Source organism: Centropristis striata, chromosome 1 (assembly GCF_030273125.1).
Source record: "Centropristis striata isolate RG_2023a ecotype Rhode Island chromosome 1, C.striata_1.0, whole genome shotgun sequence".
Taxonomy (NCBI): Eukaryota; Metazoa; Chordata; class Actinopteri; order Perciformes; family Serranidae; genus Centropristis; species Centropristis striata.
The window spans coordinates 16,023,494-16,046,639 of record NC_081517.1 but is presented as its reverse complement, the minus strand read 5'-3'; the positions used below and the strand labels follow the sequence as shown (position 1 = coordinate 16,046,639).

At 37.4% G+C, this 23,146-nt stretch overlaps 1 protein-coding gene across 1 annotated transcript in view; it reads left to right on the top strand.

Moving 5' to 3' along the window:
- The window catches only part of LOC131971205 (voltage-dependent T-type calcium channel subunit alpha-1I-like), a 239,409-nt gene that overhangs the window by 152,277 nt on the left and 63,986 nt on the right, over positions 1–23,146 (top strand). Inside the window, exons 19-22 of the mRNA XM_059332527.1 lie at positions 2,476–2,599; positions 7,203–7,271; positions 19,863–20,041; positions 21,456–21,582. Of these exons, the coding sequence (XP_059188510.1) occupies positions 2,476–2,599; positions 7,203–7,271; positions 19,863–20,041; positions 21,456–21,582 (499 nt within the window). The remainder of the gene's footprint in view (positions 1–2,475; positions 2,600–7,202; positions 7,272–19,862; positions 20,042–21,455; positions 21,583–23,146) is intronic.

Genomic DNA, 23,146 nt, shown 5'->3' with positions numbered 1-23,146 from the left:
AGCTTAACCTTTCAGTGAGAAAACAAAGTGGAAAGCTCTCTGGATGTGTCAGTACTTGTGATAGTTTGCTTTGGCAGTGTCTCTACTAAGCCTGTTTGTTCAGCACTAAAGCGCAGAGAAACCAAGTGTGGAAAGATGAGTCGACAAGCAAGACCAATGGCCCTGAAAACAAACGTTAGTAAAGCTCTGTCCTGATAATGTGGAAGAACAGCGAGCTGCATAGTCAAACCATTTGTCTGAAAACCGCTGTCTTCCGCTTTCACAAATGGCTTGTTAAAGTGATGTCGCCGTGTGCTTCCTCCAAACCACTTTTTCCTCTCTAGACGACGTTATTGACTCCGGGCTTCCAGTTGTGTGTGTCTGTGTGTTCATCTCAGTTTGTCTGCGTTATTGTGTTTTCTACCAGCCTCCTATGCATTGCTGGTAGAAAGGCCTCTGAAAGCAACATGAAAGAAAAATCACTCAGTCATCCACTCGCTCACTCACCCGATTCCCTGCGTGCTGATAGCCACTTAAGGGAAGCCAGGCCCCAGGGCTGTGTTTTGGCATCCTGGCAGGTGCCATCTGTCAAGCAAGGGCTGTGTGTGTTGGCGGTGTGTGTACTAGTGTTAGTCCATATCTCTGCAAGTGTCATGTTCCGTGTCTGCAGATGACTTTGCATATGTGCATGTGGGAGCGTGTGAGCATATGTGCGTCTATGCCTTGTTTATGCCTCAGTGTGCTCTAACAAGTGTACCTAAGCAGAATTAAAGCAGACAAACAAACAGAAGAAGAAACAAGCCAACAGAGGAACTCGTGTCTCAGGTGGGATAAGTGCCCACGCCAGCGATGCCGCCGGTCACGATCGATATCGTGGGACAGAGGTTGCCAGATCTGAATCGATAGATAAAGGGACAGGGTTGCCAGGTTTGGAAGAAAAGCAGTCAGATTAGCACATTGATTCTCTCACCCAGAGAGCAGGTGCAGCAATAGGTATATTCTGCTCCCTTGTATAGCTGGCAGATGAGATGAGATGTGTGCAGGCTTCACTCAGGGCTTACTGCCTTTACTGGCTCTGGAGCTGAAGGTTTGACAACACTGCAGGTGTCTGAGGATATTAAAGTCTGTTCTGAGATAGTCCCGGGTGGTTCTTATCACACAATGTCTGGTGAGCCGTCCCACCTTAATAATTTCCCCCCGTTAAACCCTTTCAGATTGTTTCATTTGAATAATTATCAGAGGCCAGGAGACACGAAAATATATTAAAACTTTTCACAAAAACTGAATTAACTGAACATTTTGTTCTGTTTACAAAGAAGTATTTGTATTTTAAATTTGGGGTGTAACGATTCATCACTCTGCATCAATTTATTGATTCAGTGAGCAACGATCCAATATCATATATGCAAGTGAAAATATTGACACATATAATCTTTTAAAGAAATGCCTTTACTTTGAAATTTCTATTTAAAATAATAGTTTTGTTTTCATTTAATTGTCTGTAAAAGCTCAGTAATAAAATTGTCAAATAATTTTTTAGTTTCTTTTATGAGTTAATATATATATATATATATATATATATATATATATATATATATATATATATATATATATATATATATGAAACCGATTATGTTAGGGCTGCACGATTATGGCCAAAATGTTAATCACAATTATTTTGATCAATGTTGTAATCACGATTATTAATCACAATTATTCATAATGTTAGGGAAAACATCTGTATTTTTATTTCACTACTTTTAAACAAAAAATAGGAACAGTTTTTAGTGTGTGCACAGAGTGTCTGGTGCTTGTTGTAAACAAACAGAGATCGCTAAGTGAACACCTCCTGCAGCAGCAACACATACATACTGTACTGCTACAGAGCTAACTGCCTAATAGCAATTTGCAGACTGGACACTAAGGGGTTAACATCCCCTCTGGCTCTGCAGCTGGGAAAGACTGCTGCAGGAGGACTGCAAATGGCGGCTTTTGCAAATGGCGGCTTTTACAAATGGCGCGTGTTGTTGTGGCGTCGAGTACTACATCTCATCCTGCTTAGCATTCTATCCAATCAGCAACCAGGCTTTTCTCAGGGGGGAAAAATGGCCCTGCCCGATGATTCCCGACGATCAGGTTAATTTAATTGTGGCGACCAAAATCAAGATCAAGATTAAAATTTAATTAATTGTGCAGCCCTAGATTATTTTATATGGGTATATGATATTGTCTCATATTTATCTCTGATTTGAAATCATATTGTGGCAGACTTTGTGATATCAGCAAATATTGTATCATTGTCTAAAGATTTAGTATAATATTGTTATTGTATTTTTCAGTATCTTAAACAAATGGCCTTGTTCTGAAGAAGATTGAAAAACATTCAACTGTTTAGATGCAGCTTCACAAGAATATATAGAAAATGCATTAACAAATCTACCACTCTCCTCATACCTTCCTCCTTCCTTCCACCCCTCTCTGTTTCTCTCCTGTCAGGTTCAGACTGCTCTGCCAGTCCATTATCGCCCATAAGCTCTTCGACTACATAGTCCTGGCCTTCATTTTTCTCAACTGCATCACAGTGGCTCTGGAGAGGCCGAAGATACTGCAGGGCAGCATGGTAAGAGCTATAATTCTCCATCTCTCTGATCATCAAACAATCAGCTATTACACTCAGGTTCTCTTATAGGCTGACATCACCAGAGCCTGTTTGTGGTTTAAAACCTTGATCTTATGACAATATTGGACTCACACAAACAAATAAAGTCTCACATGAGGGTTCTTCTTCTACACCGCATTATTTTAAAATAGCTCTTTCAAGAACAAATTGATATGAGATGAGGCTCAGATAAATGATAACTAATGGTACTTGGAGAGCACAGATTTCCCCCCGGCCAAGTCCAATGCTGCATTCACATGCACTTTTAAAGGTTGGAAAGTCGTTCTCCAGACTTTAGTGTGATAATAATAATAACTTTATTTACAAAGTAGCTTTTAAAAACAACAGCTTACAAAGTGCTTTGACAGAGAGCAGTTAATCACAAGGAGAATGATGCCATAAGACTAAAAACAATTATTGCTTTTAAAGAAAAATCAATAAAAGACTATGTAGATCAATCACAAGACATTCTCTGAGACCGAGGAAAAGTATTCCAATACAGTATTAAGAACAGAATTAGAAGCTAAGGGAGTAAAAAAGTAAAGAACTAAAAAACAGTCTATAGTCTAGAAGCAAATCTATAAAAGTGGGTTTTCAGAATTGATTTAAAAGAGTTTACTGACTCTGCGTACCTTATCTCCACGGGCAGCTCGCCCGTGGAGATAAGGTACACAAAGTCGGGCAGTCTGATGGGGAAAGCCCGGTCTCCTTTGGTTTTCAGTTTTGACTTTGGAATAGTGGGAAGGACGCCACCTGAGAATCTAAGGACGCGGGTCAGTTCGTACGTATTTCCTCTGGTAAATTGCTCGGAGCCAGACCTAAGGCACAATTGGGACACAAACAAACAAGATGTTTTCTTTTACGCAGAGCCTTTAAACAACAGATTTCCAGGTTTTTTTATACAACAAATAGCTAAGAAAATGTGTCGGGTGAGCCATAAAATGTTTACCAAAATTTTTACCAACTTTCTGGGTTTCTGGTCCAACTTGAGGGGGCGTTATATGAAATGCTTCCCAGTTAGTGGGGCGGATTAGCTCAATATTTTACAACAATCGTTCACTTTGTGATAAAAGCATGAAATTTGGTAGATGTGTTGGTGAATATGTTTCGAACAAATCTGGATATTGGGCCACCTCAAAAGCGCCCCCTAGTGGCCGTGGCAGGCATTTGTTATACGAATAAATCAATGATGAATAAAAACTGCCCTTTTAATAATACCAACTGGTGATGAATTGTATATTGTTGGAAAGCCTGATTAGTCACCTTTACAACGAGGTACAGCTTGTAAGGATCGTGCATTCATGGAATGAGCAACGGGGCTAAACGTGTGGGTAGCAACCCCCAAAAATGTGCATCCCCTGTGTAGTGGGGCGGATTAGCTGAACAATCGTTCATTTTGTGATAAAAGCATCAAATTTGGTACACTCATTGCTGAATACATGTTTAATGAATCTGGATATTGGGCCATCGCAAAAAAAATTCTGATGGCTGTGGCGGCCATTTTTAAAATTGGTCATTTAAAAGCGGCCATTTTTAAAAATGGCCGCCGGTGGTTACTGGCGAGGAATGCTTTGCCTACCCTACAGCTGCTGTTTCACGTTTTCAGCACCACAAATATAATTTAGAGACATGTTAAAGTGACAAAAGCTTTATTACAGTCTAATAGAAAAGAACATTAACTTTGTATAACATTTTATTAGGTCTTGATATTCCCATTCACAGGCTACGGCCTCCTCTTTGGCTTGTATTCTTCTGTTGCTCCTTAAAAAGAAAAAATAATTTTCAATATTGTATGACCTGCAACAATAAAAACAAAACACATTTAGACAGAGAAAAAAATCATACATTTTAAAAATTCTACTAGGGTTACTTGTAGCAGGTTACTCTTTCTGGCAAAATCCTTGTACTGAGGTGTGTGACTTACTCAGGCGGCTTAGCCACATAAAGGGGACACGCCGGACAAGAGCACAACATTTTTTCCACATACTCTCTATCATTATAGGTTTCAATTTTTAGTAGGAGCCACTTCATCAAGATTGCGGTGATGGCTTCTAAGTGGCTTGGTTCTCATAGACTTATGGCTTATATGGCTGCCGTCTCCTATCTGCAATCTTGATGAAGTGGCTCCTACCAAAAGTTGAAACCTTTGGTGATGGAGAGCATGTGGAAAAATTTTGGTGCTTTTGTCCGGCGTGTCCCTTTCTTCTAAAATCTGGTCCTAAGCCGCCTGACTAACTGTGATGGAGTTATGAAATACATTTAAAAAAAGAACCACATGGGCAAAGGAGACATTACATATAGTGTGTGTGTGTGTGTGTGTGTGTGTGTGTGCAGAGAGGCATGTCCACATTCCACAGGACATAATTTAACAGTGTCTTATTAAGCTTTCACACCCAACAGCCACTGATACATGTTCCAAGCTAACTGGCTAGCTTAAGTACCTATTTTTGCTATCTTGCTAATTTACTTTTCCGCCAAGGCCCATGATGATTGTTTTTCTCTTTAGCCTTTATGATGTTCATAGCATATTTTATTCATAATTATAACAGGTGAAATAAAATATTGAGACATACCTTGATGGACAGTCCACTGCACTGCTTGTCCCAGGAAGCAAATGCTAGCTAGCTCATTTGCTAGCTAGCTTGATGGCTAGCCCGATTGTGGTGGGGCAGGAAAAATAACTGAAAGAGTGTCTAACTGGAGTTTTGTTAATTTAATATGTGTATTTACATTTTTTAATTTACGTTTGTATATTTAGTTTACATTTTTTAAATATTTTAAGAAATAATTTAAATATTTTTTGTAATTTCAACGAAGAAAATTACTGCTATGGCCACTAGGGGGCGAATTTGCGATAGCCTAATATACAGATTTGTTTGAAACATATCCACCAACACATCCACCAAATTGTGTGCTTCTATCACAAAATAAACAATTCTTGTGATTTATTGAGCTAATCCGCCCCACAGGGGATGCACATTTTTGGGGGGTGCTACCCACACGTTTAGCCCCATTGCTCATTCCATGAATGCACGATCCTTACAAGCTGTACCTCGTTGTAAAGGTGACTAATCAGGCTTTCCAACAATATACAATTCATCACCAGTTGGTATTATTAAAAGGGCAGTTTTTATTCATCATTGATTTATTTGTATAACAAATGTCTGCCACGGCCACTAGGGGGCGCTTTTGAGGTGGCCCAATATCCAGATTTGTTCGAAACATATTCACCAACACATCTACCAAATTTCATGCTTTTATCACAAAGTGAACGATTGTTCAGCTAATCCGCCCCACTAAGTCAGGAACTAATTTTTTCAAATATTTTGACACATGAATGCAGCACCAGGGTTATTATAGTTAACGAAATCTAACGAAATAACAAAAACTAGAATTGAAAAAACATTTTTGTTAACTGAAATAAAAATAAAAACTAGGGTTTTTTAAAAAACGATATTTAACTGAAACTGTATTGTGTGGTTAGAAAGGTAACTAAAACCAACTAAAATTATAGTGAAAATGTCCTTTGTTTTCGTCTGTCAACTTTTTTCATACGTAATCCTTTTTGGTTGATATGAAATCTATTTCATCTATCTGGTTTTTATGACTTAATACACTTATTGGGGTTAAGATGGATAAGCCAAAGGAAATAAAATTTATTGTGACTTTTTTGAATCTGGCACCCAACAAATACCCTTTTACAAAAAACTAAAACTAACACTAAAACTAGTAAAAACTAAACTAAAACTAAGCATTATCAAAAAAAATAAAAACTAATTAAAACACGAAAACTCACTCTGAAAACTCATTAAAACTAATTGAATTTGAAAACAAAAAAACACAACGAAATTAAAACTAAAACTAATGAAAATTCCAAAACTATTATAACGTTGTGCAGCACAAATGCCTAATGTCCCACTGGACATAATGGACACAATGGAAAATACTTAGTGTATCAGCTTTGTGATCCTGCTCCACTCCAAAGAGTAACAGTTTCTTCCTTGGCCTTTGCTTCAGCCTTCTACCAAGCCTCATGTGGACTTATTGTGGATGTAATAATGGACATTTTTTTAATGTATTCTATTTTTTGTAAACAACAAGCTGTTGCTTGTTTTAAACAAAAAAACATAAAATGCTTTACAAACCAGTAATTATTTAAATGAAGGAGATCTCCTTCAGAATGCTGCTGTGCCTTAGTTGCCCTGAGCTCTCGCTGGATTCTGGCATCCAGCCACTTCTGCACCCTGCAATCAAGCAGCACCAGAATTATTGAGTTGTCGGCACTTTTCAAAGCAAGTCATCTGAAGAGTTCAAATTAAAGCATAGCAACTCCGTCAACAGATTTGACATTTAACTTGCCAACAAGATCTAATTCCAATTTAATAGCAAAAACACTGACAAATGAGGCCTCATCCTGCTTTGAAGCTTCCCAGTAAAGTCAAGTGCTGTCAGTCTTTCTCGAACATTTTTTCTTCCCAACCTGCCACTTCTCTTTGTTTCTTTCAGTTCTTCTTTTCCTCTCTTTCTTTTCTCTCAGTTGTTGTCCTCTCTCCTTGTGTTGCAGGAAAGGCTGTTTCTCACGATTTCCAACTACATCTTTACTGCCATCTTTGTTGCTGAGATGACTGTCAAGGTAAAATGTCCTGTCGTCTGTTGCACTGTTACTATTATTTCCTTTTTTTACTTTCTTTTCTTCACCTCTAATCTCATCATCATCCTCTCCATTGTTCATTACTCTCTTCATTACTCTTTCGCCTCCTGTCTTCCTGTCTTGACATTGTTTCTTCCCTCTCTCTTCTTCCTCACTCTCATCTCTTTCTTCTATACATTATTTTTTACTGTTACTTTTTTTATCCTGTTATATCTTTACCTCCTCTTCTTGCACCCGTCACATTTTCTCTCCTCATTTCCTATGTGGTTTACTCTTCTCTTCTCTTCTCTTCTCTTCTCTTCTCTTCTCTTCTCTTCTCTTCTCTTCTCTTCTCTTCTCATATTTGTCTTTCTTCTCCTTCTCCCATCTCTAGCTGTAATTCCCCTCCTTTGCCTTTTTTACCCCCATCCTCATTCTTCCTTCCTCTTTCCTTGACAACTCTGCAACTTGCAGTTTAATCAGTTGCACATGTCCCATTAGCGATGGGCAGCTAGATAATGAAGTTAATTAGAAGGCTATCGCTCTTCAGCTGGCCTTTAGCTACTCCTGGACTTCCCATCGATAAACACACACACACACACACACACACACACACACACACACACACAAACACATTTTTAATCCACTCATGTGCTGTCCAGAAGGCAGGGCATCATCCATTATTAAGGGCCTTGTGTCTCCAGGCATTTTCCACATTGGTAGAAACCCTATAGTGATTTATTTATGACCAGGGATAATGAAGACATGTGTAGCACAATTATATGCAGATCATCCCTGCACTGCAGTGGTGCAGAGTTCACATGTGCACATATATGCATCTGGCCCCGGGTTGAACTTTGCGGTTAGTTATTTCCCTCTACATCTCCATCGTCCACTTTGCATCTTTATTTACCTCCATTCCTTCAATAAATCTTCCAATCACTCACTTTTTTTCAGTTGCTTTATCTTCTTTGTGCCGCTCATTTCATTAATTCCATATTCAGTTCTGTATCTGTCCCTTATCATTCTTTCTGCTCTTTTGTCCCCCCATTTGTAATTTAATCAGTCGGGCTTCATTGTTATCTGTGCCCTGCTTCATTTCCACACTCAGCTGTGGTCCCAGCTCTCTCCTGCAGCTCATCTTCTTATCTCAGATAGTGAAGTCAATTGCTGCACCGTAGCACTAACCTCCACTCAAAGGTGCTGCTGTTCCTCAGTAATAAAGAATTCGCCCTGTCTTTGAACTGTCACCAAACCAGGGGAGCAATCTTCCTCTTGTGTTTGTTCATGGGCTTTATAGAAGCTTTAGTGATGTCAAAAACCACACAACACACACACCCTTACTCTCATTTATCTTAATATTCTTGTGACAGCATCATTTTCTAACTCATAACACAGATATTAACTTTAGCAAGATGGCTGAGAAAGACGTCATTTAGCAATAATGTGTCAATGACACAGTTGAAACACATGAAAAACACATTTATTTTCACATACAGTTATTTTTGTTTGAACCACTTTTGTATATAATGTGTCAATAAGCTTACAGGTCCACAACATTACTGGGTCCTGACCAGTGGTGAAAAAAGTATTCAGATCCCTTACTTAAGTAAAAGCACTAATACCACACTGTGAAATACTCCACTCCAAGTAAAAGTCCTGCATTCAAAACTTACTTTGTGTAACAAAAGTATCAAAAGTAAAAGTACTCGTTATGCAGAATGGACCCACTCAGATTGTTTTATATATTCTAGATATATTATTACATTATTTGTTTTGATGTATTGATGTAAGCAGTGTTTTAATTTTATGAAGATATAGCTCATTTAACTACTTAATATACTGTTATGAGGTTTAATTTAAAAAATGTCCAATCACGTTATATGTATCATGTTTTTTTTATGTTAAATCTCGACCTGAAAAGAAATTGAAGCTGTCAGCTAAATGTAGCAGAGTAAAAAAGTACAATATTTGCCTCAAAGTTTAGTGAAGTAGAAGTATTAGGTTGCATAAAATGGAAATTCTCAAGTAAGGTATAAGTACCTCAAATTTGTACTTAAGTACATTACTTGAGTAAATGTACTTTGTTACATTCCACCACTGAGCCTGACCAAGACCAGGCTTAGGTATAAAAAAAAATAAAAAAAAATAAAAACATAGACTGAACCATAATTGTTATTTTTTATTTTATTTCCCATGATTACCAAAAATGAAAAGCTAAGATATGATAGTCTTCATCATACCTTTTCACAGTGCTGCTATAAAAGTTGCTCGTGTGCTAGTAATTCATAAACTGTGCCAAGAACAGCTTGCCAGCACATCTCTTACTGCCCATTAACACACATTTTACTTGACAGTAATATGTTTTACAAGTAACACCTCTAACGTGAACCCAATATTTGGAGACACCTGTAAGTTCATAATAAAGAAATCACTTTTAAAGCTTTACATTACTGACCACATTAAATACTACAGACAAGTCACCTATTGGTCTCTGAGGTTCTCTGATCAGGGATTATTGGTTGTTCAACACTCAGCGCTTTAAACTGAAGCAGCCTGTGCCTTTAGATCTTTCTTTTTTGAGACTTGGGATCTTTACTTGCCTTTACTTACTTATTTATTTCAGCTTTCATATTCTCAATTTAATTAATTGATGGTGTTTGGTGTAACTCACTTACTTAATTTGCTAGTTAATTGCTTACTTACTCACATACTTAATAACTTTGTTACTTGCTAACTTACATGAGTTACGAAGTTGATTACTTAGCTACTTACTGACATACTGACATACTTAATTACTTGTTGATTGCATACTTACCCACCTGACCTACTCACATACTCACTTACTTTGTTACTTGCTTACTTAAATGACTTCTGAAGGTAATTTCTTAGTTACTTACTGACTTACTTGTGTACTTTACTTACTTAGTTAAGTCACATACTTAATGACTGAATTACTTGCTTGCTTACTTACAGTACCTGACTTACTTACATACTTAAATACTTTGTTACTTGCTTACTTACTTACTCACTTGACTTATAACGATATCTACTTAATGCTTATTTGCTAACATTACTTACTCACATACTTAATGACTTAGTTACTTGCTTGCTTACTTGACTTATTAAGTTATTATTATATGTCATTATATTGCATCCCAATTTTATTGGAATCAGAGTTTTTACTGGACTACTGAGTTTTTAATTACTTGGTTACCTACTTGACTTACTCATGTACACTTGATTACTTAGTTAGTTGTTTGCTTACTTACATAACTTACCTATGTACTTAATTACTTTGTCACTTGCTTACCTACTTGACCTATGAAGTTTTTTGCTTAGTTTACTTGTTTCGATACTAACTGACATATTAATGTACTTAATAACTTTATAAATTGCCAGTTGACTTACTTGAATTACTCACATACTTACTGATTTTCTTGCTTACTTACCTGATTTAATCACATACATAATTACTTAGTTATTTGTTAGCTCAGCTACAACCCTGATCCCAGAGTTGGAATATTTGTTTGTTGAAATTTATTTTATATTTATTTTTATATTTTATAATTTATTTATTTGTCTAAAACAAAAATAAAACTGAAATAAGATTATTTTCAAATTATTTTAGAGATTTAATTAATTTTACAGAGATAATATATATTCTGTTCACACATACATTTATTTTTTTGTTCATATGCAGTGAATTTGATACATTCTGTATAGAAATCTGTTTCACACAGCCCAACATTTTTGGAACCACAGTTGTATTAGACTTACTGACATTTTTAATTACTTGGATACTTTCTTACTTACATACTTGACTTACTCATGTACTTGCTTACTTACATGACTTACTTACTTACTTACTTACTTACTTACTTACTTACTTACTTACTTACTTACTTACTTACTTACTTACTGACTTGCTTGCTTTCTTATCTACTTACTTCCTGACTTACTCGTATACATAATTCATTAGTGACTTGCTTACTAACTCCTGCAGTGCTTTTTGTTTTCTCAATCCAGCACCAACACATCATTTTATCTTCAGTATATCTCACCCTGCTTCTCTCTGCCATCCTTCTTCTCTCCCTCCCTGTTTGGTGCTCTTAATCTGTTGTTGCAGGCTGGTCAGTCTGATCTCTCTGTGAGGAGCACTAATTAAAACAGTTTCCTTTCTGAGACACTCTTCATCACTGTTCTCATTTCCGGTCCACACACACACAAAAACATAAAAACATGAGCAGCAGTGATCAGTGTGAACAGTGTAACCTGCTCACAGTGAGTCTGTTCTTGACCATGAGACTGTAATTAGAAAGAAGTGTGGATGTGAATCTTCCCACCCCTCCCTCACTCTTCCTCTCTCACTCACAGATAAACACACACACTCACGCATGCTTGTCCACGGTTGACTCGTTCTTGTCACACTGTGTTTTTCGCCTGCTAAAACTGATCAAACCGTCATAAGGTCTGAGCAGGCCTGTCAGGCTGAGTTTCATACAAGCATTTTAGAAGCCATCCTTTTGTTGTCACTACTCTCTGTGCTTACACTGTCATCACACCTCATTTAAAGTTACAATATGCAATCCCTGCTTCTCAGCTGATCCATGTCAATCTCAGCACTAGGGATGGGAATAATTAATCAATGTTCAATTAATGGTCATTTAGAATTTGGTCGATCACATTGAATTATTAATCAATCCTTGTATTTTTTTATTTTAATTTTATCGCTGACTGCCTATCAATACTCAGTGAATTGAAACACGGCCGATCGTTCAGTTCTGTGGCCGTACGTGAATAAGCCAATGAGCTGAGAATTAAGTTGGATAAAGCTGCAGTTTACAAACTGAAAGTTGTAATAACAATTATTAAACACATAGAAATACAAGATTATTAATGTGAGCAAAACTAGCTTACTGTATCAACCCTTGCTAGCATGAATTACTAGATTTAATTTTATCCAAAACTTATTCAAACACAAAACACATTTAAATATGCAGATTACTGTGAAAACTAACCTCACGCCTCTTCGGGGGCTAAAACATAAAACATTGATTAATGATGTTATCTTTACAGTTTCACCTCACTTGAGTAAGTTTTACGATCGACAAGAAGTCTCTTTTCGTCCTTTCAAAATAAAGTGTCTGTTCTCAAAACAGGCTTTTGCAAAGTACTGTATATATATCTTTTAGTTACATTTAATGGATTAATTGATTGTTAACGTTATAGATTCTTGAGTTGGCAGGTTTCTTCCAAACGGCCATCCCTATTCTGCTCTAGTCTCTCAGCGCTGGGTCTGAGGCAAAACTTGAAAATACTGTAACAGCTTTAAAAATGTAAAGCTGGCATGTCAGCAGGAAATTATGTTTCTATGAAAGTCTCACAGTGCTTTTCTTTTCTTTTAAATTGCCTTATAAACACTCACTGAGGAGCTTAATGACAGAAGCTGAAAGACACAGAGTCAAAGTTTGAGTTTGAGATCTTGCTTTTCTAACTTTAAGTAGCATTACTGGGCAACTTTGAGACATGCCCAGAATTAAGACTTTTCTCAGTATGAGCACAATGAAGGCCATTTCCTAAAGTGCTTCCAAAAGCTTCACAGCTTGTGTCAGCTGGTCAGAACTCCATTAAGACTCTTGATTTCTTTGGCGGCTGCAGCCTAATGTTTGTAGCAAATGCCTGCTCTGGTTTAAAGCCTGACTCAGAAAAGAGTGACCAGTGAATGACTCTTCACTTTTTAACTTCGTACCTCTGAGCACTTAATTTCCAAACTATTCCACTGAAGCGACTTGGTGATGTTTATTAAAGGAGGATAGATGGTGCTGAAAAATAGTGCACCCTCAGCAAAATCCTGCTGATTAAAGACTAAAATTACAATAATTAGCATTTTACTAAACATCCATTTCATTTACCCGGTAATTAGTATGCACCACCTAAGGAATAGGAAAATATTTTGTTTCTCGATGAACAGATTGGTGAATTAATACAACGTAATTACATTCAGTGTAAATGACTCAGGCAACTAAATGAAAAATTATGTTTTTCATGAAAGATGCGTGACACAAACACACGTAATATTTACCAGGTAACCAAAATTATATCAGCAAACAGTGGCCTACATCAAGCATGCCTGGACTCAGGAGACTGATAATGGATGATGCACCATAATAGGCCCAAATACTGTATAGTTTCACCAATTCTGGAGCTGATGAGGGCCGACACTGACCCATATCTGTCCAACTCTGTGCAGCAATATCCTATTATATGGATGCCACATTCAGGCAGGTTTCCATATAGGTGATGTGGCCTGAGGATCTGCTTTGTTTAGTCAACCATATCTTCTACAAATGACATGTATATACTATTACTATATACTATTTGGCCAAATGCATTCGGAGGAAAACACAAGTTTGTATTAAGGTTTGGACAATAAATGGACTTTGGTTAGAGGAAAGGTCATGGTTTTGGTGATGCTAATAAGTAAACTCAAGCTATATTTAACCAGTGATTGAGTGTCAATACAAATACAGTATGAGTCAGAGCCAGCTCACATTTGGAAATTCAGTCCCAATAAGCCTTGAATGCTTCCTCAAAAAAATGTTGCCCTTTCATTTGAACAATTCTAAGATCATTTTTACATTCACTACCCAGATTTGGTAGATCAGTATACTCACTCATACATCTGGCATGACCAACCACTGCCTCTGGTTTTGTCTTCAGAGGTGCATTATAACAACCTCCTGCACCTTCGTCATGTTTGATGTCCAATCCATTCCAACATTAAGATATTAACACTTTATTTAAACTCATAAGACACTGAGGTTTCCCTTATTTAAAGTGACAAGTACATTAACAAACAGAACAGAAATACAAATTCAATAGGTAACAGGTAACAGACAAGATAAATAAATAAGTAAAAATGCTATTTTAAATGACCCAAGCTAAAAACAGTTGCAGGAAAGTCTGCAATCAAGCTACGAAACTGACAACATGTTATGGGCATGTTGATTCTCATTGTAAGTTGAAGATCATTCCAGGTCAGGGGGGCATTAAAACAAAAGGCTGACTTTCCAAGTTCAGTCAATTACATGGGGAACTATGAGAGTAAACCAGTTATTTGATTGTGTCGAAATTGTGTCCATGATTCCAATCAAGTAGCATAAAGGTGCATTGAAGTATGTGGGCAGTGATGGTTACATCTCTTGAAATGGATGTGTTTATTTTTGTACATTAAAGAGAGCTTGAATGAGGCTTCAGTCAGACTCATCGCCCAAAGTGATTACAGTACGAAGCAGTCTGGCTGTACCATTAAAAACGTATAGGAAAAGTGTTAAAGGTGCATTATGTGATTTAGGACTATCATTCCCAGGTCGTCAAATACTGATGGTTTTGGTCAGTGTACCGTCAACCCAAACTATCTGTATTTGACGACCTGGGAATAGGACTCAAACATCAGCACTGTACCTTTAAGAGGACAGTGGACACAAATCAGAGATCCATTATGTTCGATTCTAGTCAATGTGCAGCCAAATCCTATGTTAAACGTCAGATTGCAAAACGAATGCTGAAGGGACGAGTACAATAATTGCGCTATTCTCTGCTCAGTGATATTAAAATGGAGTTTGAATGTAATTTAAATTTGGATTTAATGCGACATACTTGCCCTGTCAGCCGAAGCACAGCTGGTAGTGCGAGAGGAGCAGATCGAGCTTTGATAATAGCGCTGGCATCGACCCGCTATAGATTTCCCATGCATCATGTTTTATCATGGCGACATTTGATCTGCTTAATGGAGCCCCACGGCATTCCAACGGTCCCGAAGGGGCTTCAGTATAGTTGGCTGCTATTAATAACAAAGCAGATGTATTATAACTCGCTATCCGGCCTGTCAAAACATGACAAAAGAGCTCTCCTATAGGCTGTGACAGTGACTCGTTGCTGTGCACATCTCACCAGCCAGGACGGGTAAAATAGTTTCTTACAGTGAGTGTTTTGCACTGTGTTAGCTGTCAAAACAAGGCTGTTTGTTACTAAACAGAGCTGTATGGAATCCTGAAAAATGACTTTTTCAGTTAGTTTTTTGATACACAAGTTTATTTTCTCCTTCCTTTGTATGTAGCTGTCTGTGCTTTACTTCCAATTTGACTTTGTTTCATCCCATGTCTTTACTTCTCTTTCTTCTCCGTCTTCGTCACCCTCTGACACACAGCTTCTACGTTATTTCTATAGAGTCAGGATGCCCTGACAACAGTTGGCATGGCAGTATCTGTTATCATGCTGCCACCACCACCACCACCGCCGCTGCTGCTGTCGTCACTCACTTTGAGTTACTGTGGTGACAGTTTGTTCAGAGCTGGGCTGTGTTGTTGAGGGTTGACAGCACACGATAGTAGCAAAGTTTTAAGCTTTTCTGTAAGGCAAAGACAAATACTGACTGATTCTTAATAAGAATGCCTACACAGGAGTTAGCTTTACTGTATACATTTGGCATTCATACAATGTCTGCAGAACGGGAAGATATCCAGTTATTCTGATTTTGGTTTTTACTTGGCTTTTATTTACACCATTAAAAAAATGAAGCAGACATAAATGGTTTAGGTCCCGTTCATCTGCACTATCTCTGTTTACATCTGACCATAGAAAGTATATTAGGCCTATATAAGGCTTTCTGTATATTTTCTATATTATATATATATGTCTTAGACATCTTATACTATACTGTGTATATCCTCTGCATATATTTCAATATGATTATTCATTGATGTTCATACTACTACATGCAACAACCTGTTTAATCTATTCAACATGCTAAAATATATTTTCTACAATTTGCAATATCTGTTAAAAGGCAAAGTACTCTCAGGAAAACAAACAAACTAAAATATATGTATATTAATAATTAATGCCAAAGAGCAACCATATAAGTATGTATATAAGGTGTATAGAATGTTTGTATATGTCTTATTTTTATTTTCTACTATATATATATACATATATATATATATATCTAAATATATATATATATGTATATATATATATATATATATGTATATATATATATATATATATATATATATATATGTATATATATATATATTTAGATATATATATATATATATGTATATATATATATATATATATATATGTATATATATATATATTTATATATATATATATACATATATATATATATATATATACATAGGAAAGCTAATGCTAATGAACTTTGTTTCAGATCAGAGTGCTGTCACAGTTTCGAAAGAGGATAATTTAGTTTAGCTTGCTTCCTTGATGAAATACACCACTTGTTTTAAAAAGGAGCCCATTTGCAAAGAAGTTAGGACGCTGTGTATTCAGTCAATAAAAACAGAATGCCTCAAATTCAGAATGACTGCACCGTACATTAGAGCTGGGGGGGAAATCAATACAGCATAGTATCATATATTTCATGGCAACATTGTATAGATTCATGGCCGCCAAGTATCTATATTTAGTGTTCCGACGGCCCGCCAGTATTTTCACCTTTTTTTTTTCCACGAGGCCTTAGCGGACTCATTCTTTTAGGAATATACTGGAGATACTGGTATCATGAAACAAGAAGATCTAAGGAATCTATAGCAGCCAAGTTGCCAAAATAATGCTGAAGTTAGGCTATTTTTTGATGTTTCATGGTGATTTTTAACGCATTCATGTGACCTTTTACATCAGGCTATCTGTGGGTTTGACTCTTATTGTGGGGCATTAAAAAGTGAGATGAATTAAATAAGATGAATAGACTGAGAATTTTCACCTATTTGTTGAAAACAATTCTTGACTGAATTTAATTTTGTGGACACAAAATGCAGTTAAACAGTTAAATCACAATATATTGTATCGCAATACTCACCATATCGCAAAATGCTTAAAATCTCAATAATATCGTATTGTGACTCAAATATCGGGATAAAATCGTATCGTAGGGCCTCTGGGGATTCACACCTCTACTGTACATATTTAGTTCAAGTTTCCCAGGTTGAGCATTAGATAACTTGTCTTTGTACTTCAATTAAATATAGGTTGCAAAAGAGTTACGTTGTAAATGATTACATTCTGTTTTAAAATGTTTTCCACAGCATCCCAACTTTTTGGGAATTGGAGTTGCATCAAATACTTGCTGCATGAGGCCTGAATGACAGCTGTGGTTTGCTTCTTAGGATTTCATTATTGATTCACAGCAGTTACAGTGGAGTACAATGGTGACCCACTGACATGGCGAAATGCCATTGGCATCACAATTCCTTCAGAGATCTCTGAAGCATGATTCACCTCTCACTTTCACTTGTATGGTCACTTTGGTCCAAAGACTTAGTTTCTCCACAACAGAGCTGAATACACAAACTAAGAAAGCTTCAGAGCTTAAATTAGCTTTATAAGGGATTTTATTGGGGGTGGCGGGGATATATGGAACATGCAGAACAGAGAAGTGGATTAGGCAGTTTGACATGTTTAAAATGACAGCTCTGGGACACCATTGGAATCAATTATATATCATCTCAATCCAAACAGACTACATTTCGTGAAGGAATAAGCTACAATGTTTCGGAGCCTATTTGACAGTGAAAAGATACATTTTCAATGGCTTATTTTGCAGAGATGTTCCATCATCATGTTAGTGCCGGGCTCCCAAACACACACACAAACAGCATAACTATTTCTCCCACCTTTTCCAGAGTTTTCCATCATTCTGCACATCTCTCTTGAGGCATTTTCTTCCAAGCAAGGCAGACGCACACGCTGCTTCTTTGCTCTTTCTGTTCCGACATGACAGCCACACCAAGTTGTTGTTGCCATGAAAGCACCCAGCAGATGTCAAATGATGTTGAAACATCTGCCGCGTGACTTTTTCTCCAACCTCTCCAAAATCTTTTTGATTTCGAAACTTTTTGTTTTTCTCTTTGAGCCTCTTCTGCCTTCAAACCTCCCACCTCTCATTCCTCCCACTGATGGCTGTCTTACAATTTCCACAACATTGTTGATCTCCCCCCTACTTCACCCCATAGCCTCCTTTTTCGTTTCTGGAATATTCTCCTCCTCGTCCTCCTCCCTTTCAGCTTTAATCCCCATTAGTGCTTGCCTAGTGAGCGAGACCTCCCATCCAGCTGTAGCGAGAAGGTGACAGACTATCATGTTTGCAGCTCCAGTCACTACAACACACACCTCAGTATGTTGTCTTGTGTGGCCAGACAGTGTCTGATTTAAGAGGATTTTGGGCAGACTGCTGAAGAGGCAGAGTGCAATGTCAGCAGTCCAAAACTACTGTAGTCTTAATCATTGACATTTCCCTCAGTCAGAAAAATTCACTGTCAAAATAAAAGCTGGTTCACTGCTCACACAAACTTAGATTTTGCAGATTCATCATTCCGATGACTATAGAGCATTTTTGGGATGTGGATGTGTTAGTATCAGTGGAGGAATGTAACTAAGTATATTTACTCAAGTACTGTACTTAAGTACAATTTTGAGGTACTTGTACTTTACTTGAGTATTTCCATTGTATGTAACTTTATTCTTCTACTTCACTCCATACTTCACAGTTTATTATGAACTAATTATAGGAGCTGAGGTTGAACTTCTTAAAGTTGAAAAGTGCAATATGCATTAACAAAATAATAATAATAAAACAGAAAAAGCCAAAAATGTCCCTAGTGAGGCACAAGGGTTAATAAATGGCAAAGAATATTGTTTCATACTGAAAGAGTGGTTTGCAGTGGTGGAATGTAACTTAGTACATTAACTCAAGTACTGTACTTAAGTACAGTTTTGAGGTACTTTACTTGAGTATTATACTTCTAATACACTACATTTCAAGGCAAATATTGTACTTAAAATGAGCCCTACCTTGAGAAAATTACATACATAATCCATCAATAACAATAATCCTATAATATATTTGGAACATAAAACAATCTGAGTGGGTCCATTCTGCATAACAAGTACTTTTTCTTTTGATACTTTAAATACATATTGATGCTGATACTTTTGTACTTTTATTTCAGTAAGTTTTGAATGCATTGCAATTGCACTTGTAGTGTAATTTCACAGTGTGGTATTAGTATTTTTACTTCAGTAGTTCAGGGATCTGAATACTTCTTCTACCTCTGGTTAGTAGACAACCACTGCTGCCACAGATCACAGTAGACTTGCTTAATCACCTTTCCTTCTGGTAATTCTCATTTCCCTTTTTTCCTCCCCTTCTCTGTTTCTTCCCTCCTTCTTTCGAACATTTATTTTCTCATATTTGGGTTTAGGAGCTGTTAGTTGTCTTTCTTCGTCCCTTTCATCTTTGAGATTGAGCACCTCTCTCCTTCAAACACACACCTCTCATCCTCCCGTATTTCTTATTTTCATTTTTGTGACTTTCAAGTGTCTCCTCTCCTCTGAGAAAGAAAGCAGCTGACATGAAGTGAAATACCTGTTTGAGAAGCTAAATAAGACAATTTGAATATCAAAGTGTGTGTGTGTGTGTGTGTGTGTGTGTGTGTGTGTGTGTGTGTGTGTGTGTCTGGTCACTGTTGTGTGGGATTCTGCATCTGTCTCCCTTCATCTTTGCAGGTGGTGTCCATGGGTCTGTACCTGGGGGAGAAAGCGTATCTGAGGAGCAGCTGGAACATTCTAGATGGTTTCCTCGTGTTCGTGTCTCTGACTGACATCGTGGTGTCGATGGCGGGCGGGGCTAAGATCCTGGGAGTCCTCCGTGTTCTCAGGTTGCTCAGGACGCTGCGCCCCCTCAGGTTAAACCCAAAACTTGTCTTTCTTTCCAGAAATTTTATTGAGTAGGATAAACCCCTTGAGAGGAATCCTCTCGTTTTCGAGGGGGTCCTAAAGTACATTACAAAACAAAACACTCAACAATTTACAGACATACAACAACAAAGACAACAGGCATCAACACAAACATAGAAAAAATGAACACAAGAATTAACACAACCTCTCAATGGCCACAAGTTGGCCATAACATTAGCCTAGTAAAACTGAAAGAAGTAACATAACATTATTGTAAATTGAAATTGCAGTGTTACTAAATAAATAAATAAATAATCTGAAACATGTGCAGTTTAACTCAAAATAAGAAGACAGGGCATATTTAAAACTATGAAAAGATGTCAATGACCGTATGTTTAAAGGAAGATTATTCCAGTCCGATGGCGCTTTGAACATAAATGCTTTTTTTTACCAATTGTTTTATTCACTGTAGGAATGAAAAAGAAGTACTGAGATGAGTGTCTTTTTTTTTTCTTTTTTTGATTTCATCTCCCATTAATCACTTTATGACAGTCAGGATTTATCTTGTGACCCCCAATTTGGGAACCACTGCTTAGATATGTGACACTGCTTAAGATATGTTTTAACCTAAATGGTTAAATGTTTAAGTACGTAAAATTGTGTCTAAAATTACCTGACAGAACAGTTAGGAGAATAGCAGAGATGGGAGCAGCAGGTGAACTGGGGCTCAGACAGCTCAAATTAGATTCTACTGAGAATTCATTCTGCACTGAATGTTATTACCTCAAAAGCCCCATGAGACCTTCCATAGCCTGACACACTGATGTCTGTCTTTTAGCTATTACAAATTTGTTTATACCACATCAGGTACATTGCAACAAATGTATTAGACCACTTGTTTGTTCCACAGCTGTCCTAAATTTACAGCATTAGTAATTAACAAAATCATTTTTATGTCCCTGTAATGGTTAATACACCAGTATGTAGTTTCAGTGGTTGAATGTTCTGCTTCATTCATTTCTGATTTCTCAGAGAACCCCAGTGAGCCGGCTCAAATCAAATTCAGCTTGTAATTTGCAAAATAAATAACAAAAACATTTTTAGTTTGAAGCAAGCTTTTGAAAAATTTCTTTCATGTTTCCTCATTTTTATGACATGTGGTCTAATATATTTGTTTGCACTGTATATCAATTTAAACATCAGTTAAAACTGAAATTGTTAGACAAAAAATGTTCCTAAAACCATCATGTCTCTTGCATCAAATTATCTTTTTCCATGTCTTAGTCTGTCTGTCTGTCCGTCTGTCTGTCTGTCTGTCTGTCTGTCTGTCTGTCTGTCTCTCTCTCTCTCTCTCTCTCTCTCTCTCTCTCTCTCTCTCTCTCATTTTCTCTCTCACTGTCTCTCTATATGTCTCTCCCCCAGGGTGATCAGCAGAGCTCCGGGGCTGAAGCTGGTAGTCGAGACCCTCATCACATCCCTCAAGCCCATTGGCAACATCGTGCTCATCTGCTGCGCCTTCTTCATCATCTTTGGTATTCTTGGAGTTCAGGTAAACAGCATCAAATATGGATTCACATGTTTTCCTCTGTCTTTCATTAATCTGGGGAAAATTTTATTCAGGCATCAAATCAGTGCTAGTCAGAAAAAGCTGTAAATTTGCTTCATAACACAATCTTTTATTACCTTTTTTTAGTCTGATAAATCACATAAAAAACTCTAAATAATAAAAGTTTTCCTTTTTAAAATTAAACTCTCCTCTCTCTTGCTAGTCTTTTGAACAATTACCAACTCTGGTTTGGTCAAAACAGCATCTAAATCCTTAATTCAGTGTGATGTGAAAATAAGATGACTCTACGTGCTGTTTTTTTTTACCCACTGTCTCAATCTGCCGCTCCGGCTGCTTGTTGATCAGCAGCTCGTTTGCAGCTCTCTCCTTCGGAGGCGGACCATTTATTTAGCAAGATACAACGACATAAATCGCCCTGCTGGTCTTGCTTGTCTTGCCTTTTTTTAATTCTATGTCCAGGATCCTGAATAAGGTCTCCAGCACAAACACTGCCCAGAGAGAAATAAAACTTTCATGCGTCTGTGACAGCATTCAAAAGAAACTTCCCACGCTGACATTCTCTGCACCAGAATGATTCAGCTTCTGTCAGCATCGGAGGGCAGTTTGAACAAAGGCGGCAGCAGTCGGTGTTTGCTCACGGCAGGTCAGGTGCAGGAGGGTTCCCATCGGCCGTATACACCCCGCTGCAGTCACAGCGGAGGCCTCCTTCTGAATACAGAATATCCCAGTCAGTCAAAACACTGTAAAATATACAATGAAACAATCATCGTCCACAACATCCTCTGCACTCATATCTGGGGATGTTAGTTTTCAGTGTTGGAAAGTAGCTGTTTAGCAATACAAGTGAAGAGAACAAGACTTTTCTGAGCCCTACATGTTAGCAAAGCTGAAATAGCACACAGGCAATTCTCACACAATTAGCCATATTAAGAGATGAGGTGAAAATCGGTGAATTGTCCCTTTAACAAGCTATAAAGACTGCAAAAGGTTAATTGGACCTGAGATTTGAAAGTATTGCATTATGAGTATCTGCACTCATATTTGGGGATGCCAGTTTTCAAAGTTAGACAGTAGCTAGTTAGCAATACAAAGGCATGTTTCCACTGAGTACTTTTTGGAAAGCGGCTGAGTATTTTGGCTCCGCCCACTAGTTAGTTCCCCTCGGCCTCTGTTCCCATACAGGTACTTTTGTAGCGGCTAACCATTGGAGTTCAAATGTGACAACAGACCTACGTGGCAAGCAGTGTTTGTCACTATACTTAGAGACTATTCAGACCCCTCTAGCAACTCTTTTTCAAAAAAGCGCATAGCAACAAATCTAGCAACTTTTTCTTTTGGAGACTCGTTCCTACTCCTCTTAACAAGTAGCAGGCGCTGTCCCAAAGCACTCACAAGCGGCCGAGTCCTCCCGCAGGAGTCTCTCCCAGTATTTTTTCAGCAGCAAATTAGGTAGCAAGATAGAGAGGAGCTTCAATAAAAATAATAATAATAATAATAAATAGTAAAAGCAGTATATACTAGAAATATAAGTAAGGTATTCGCAATG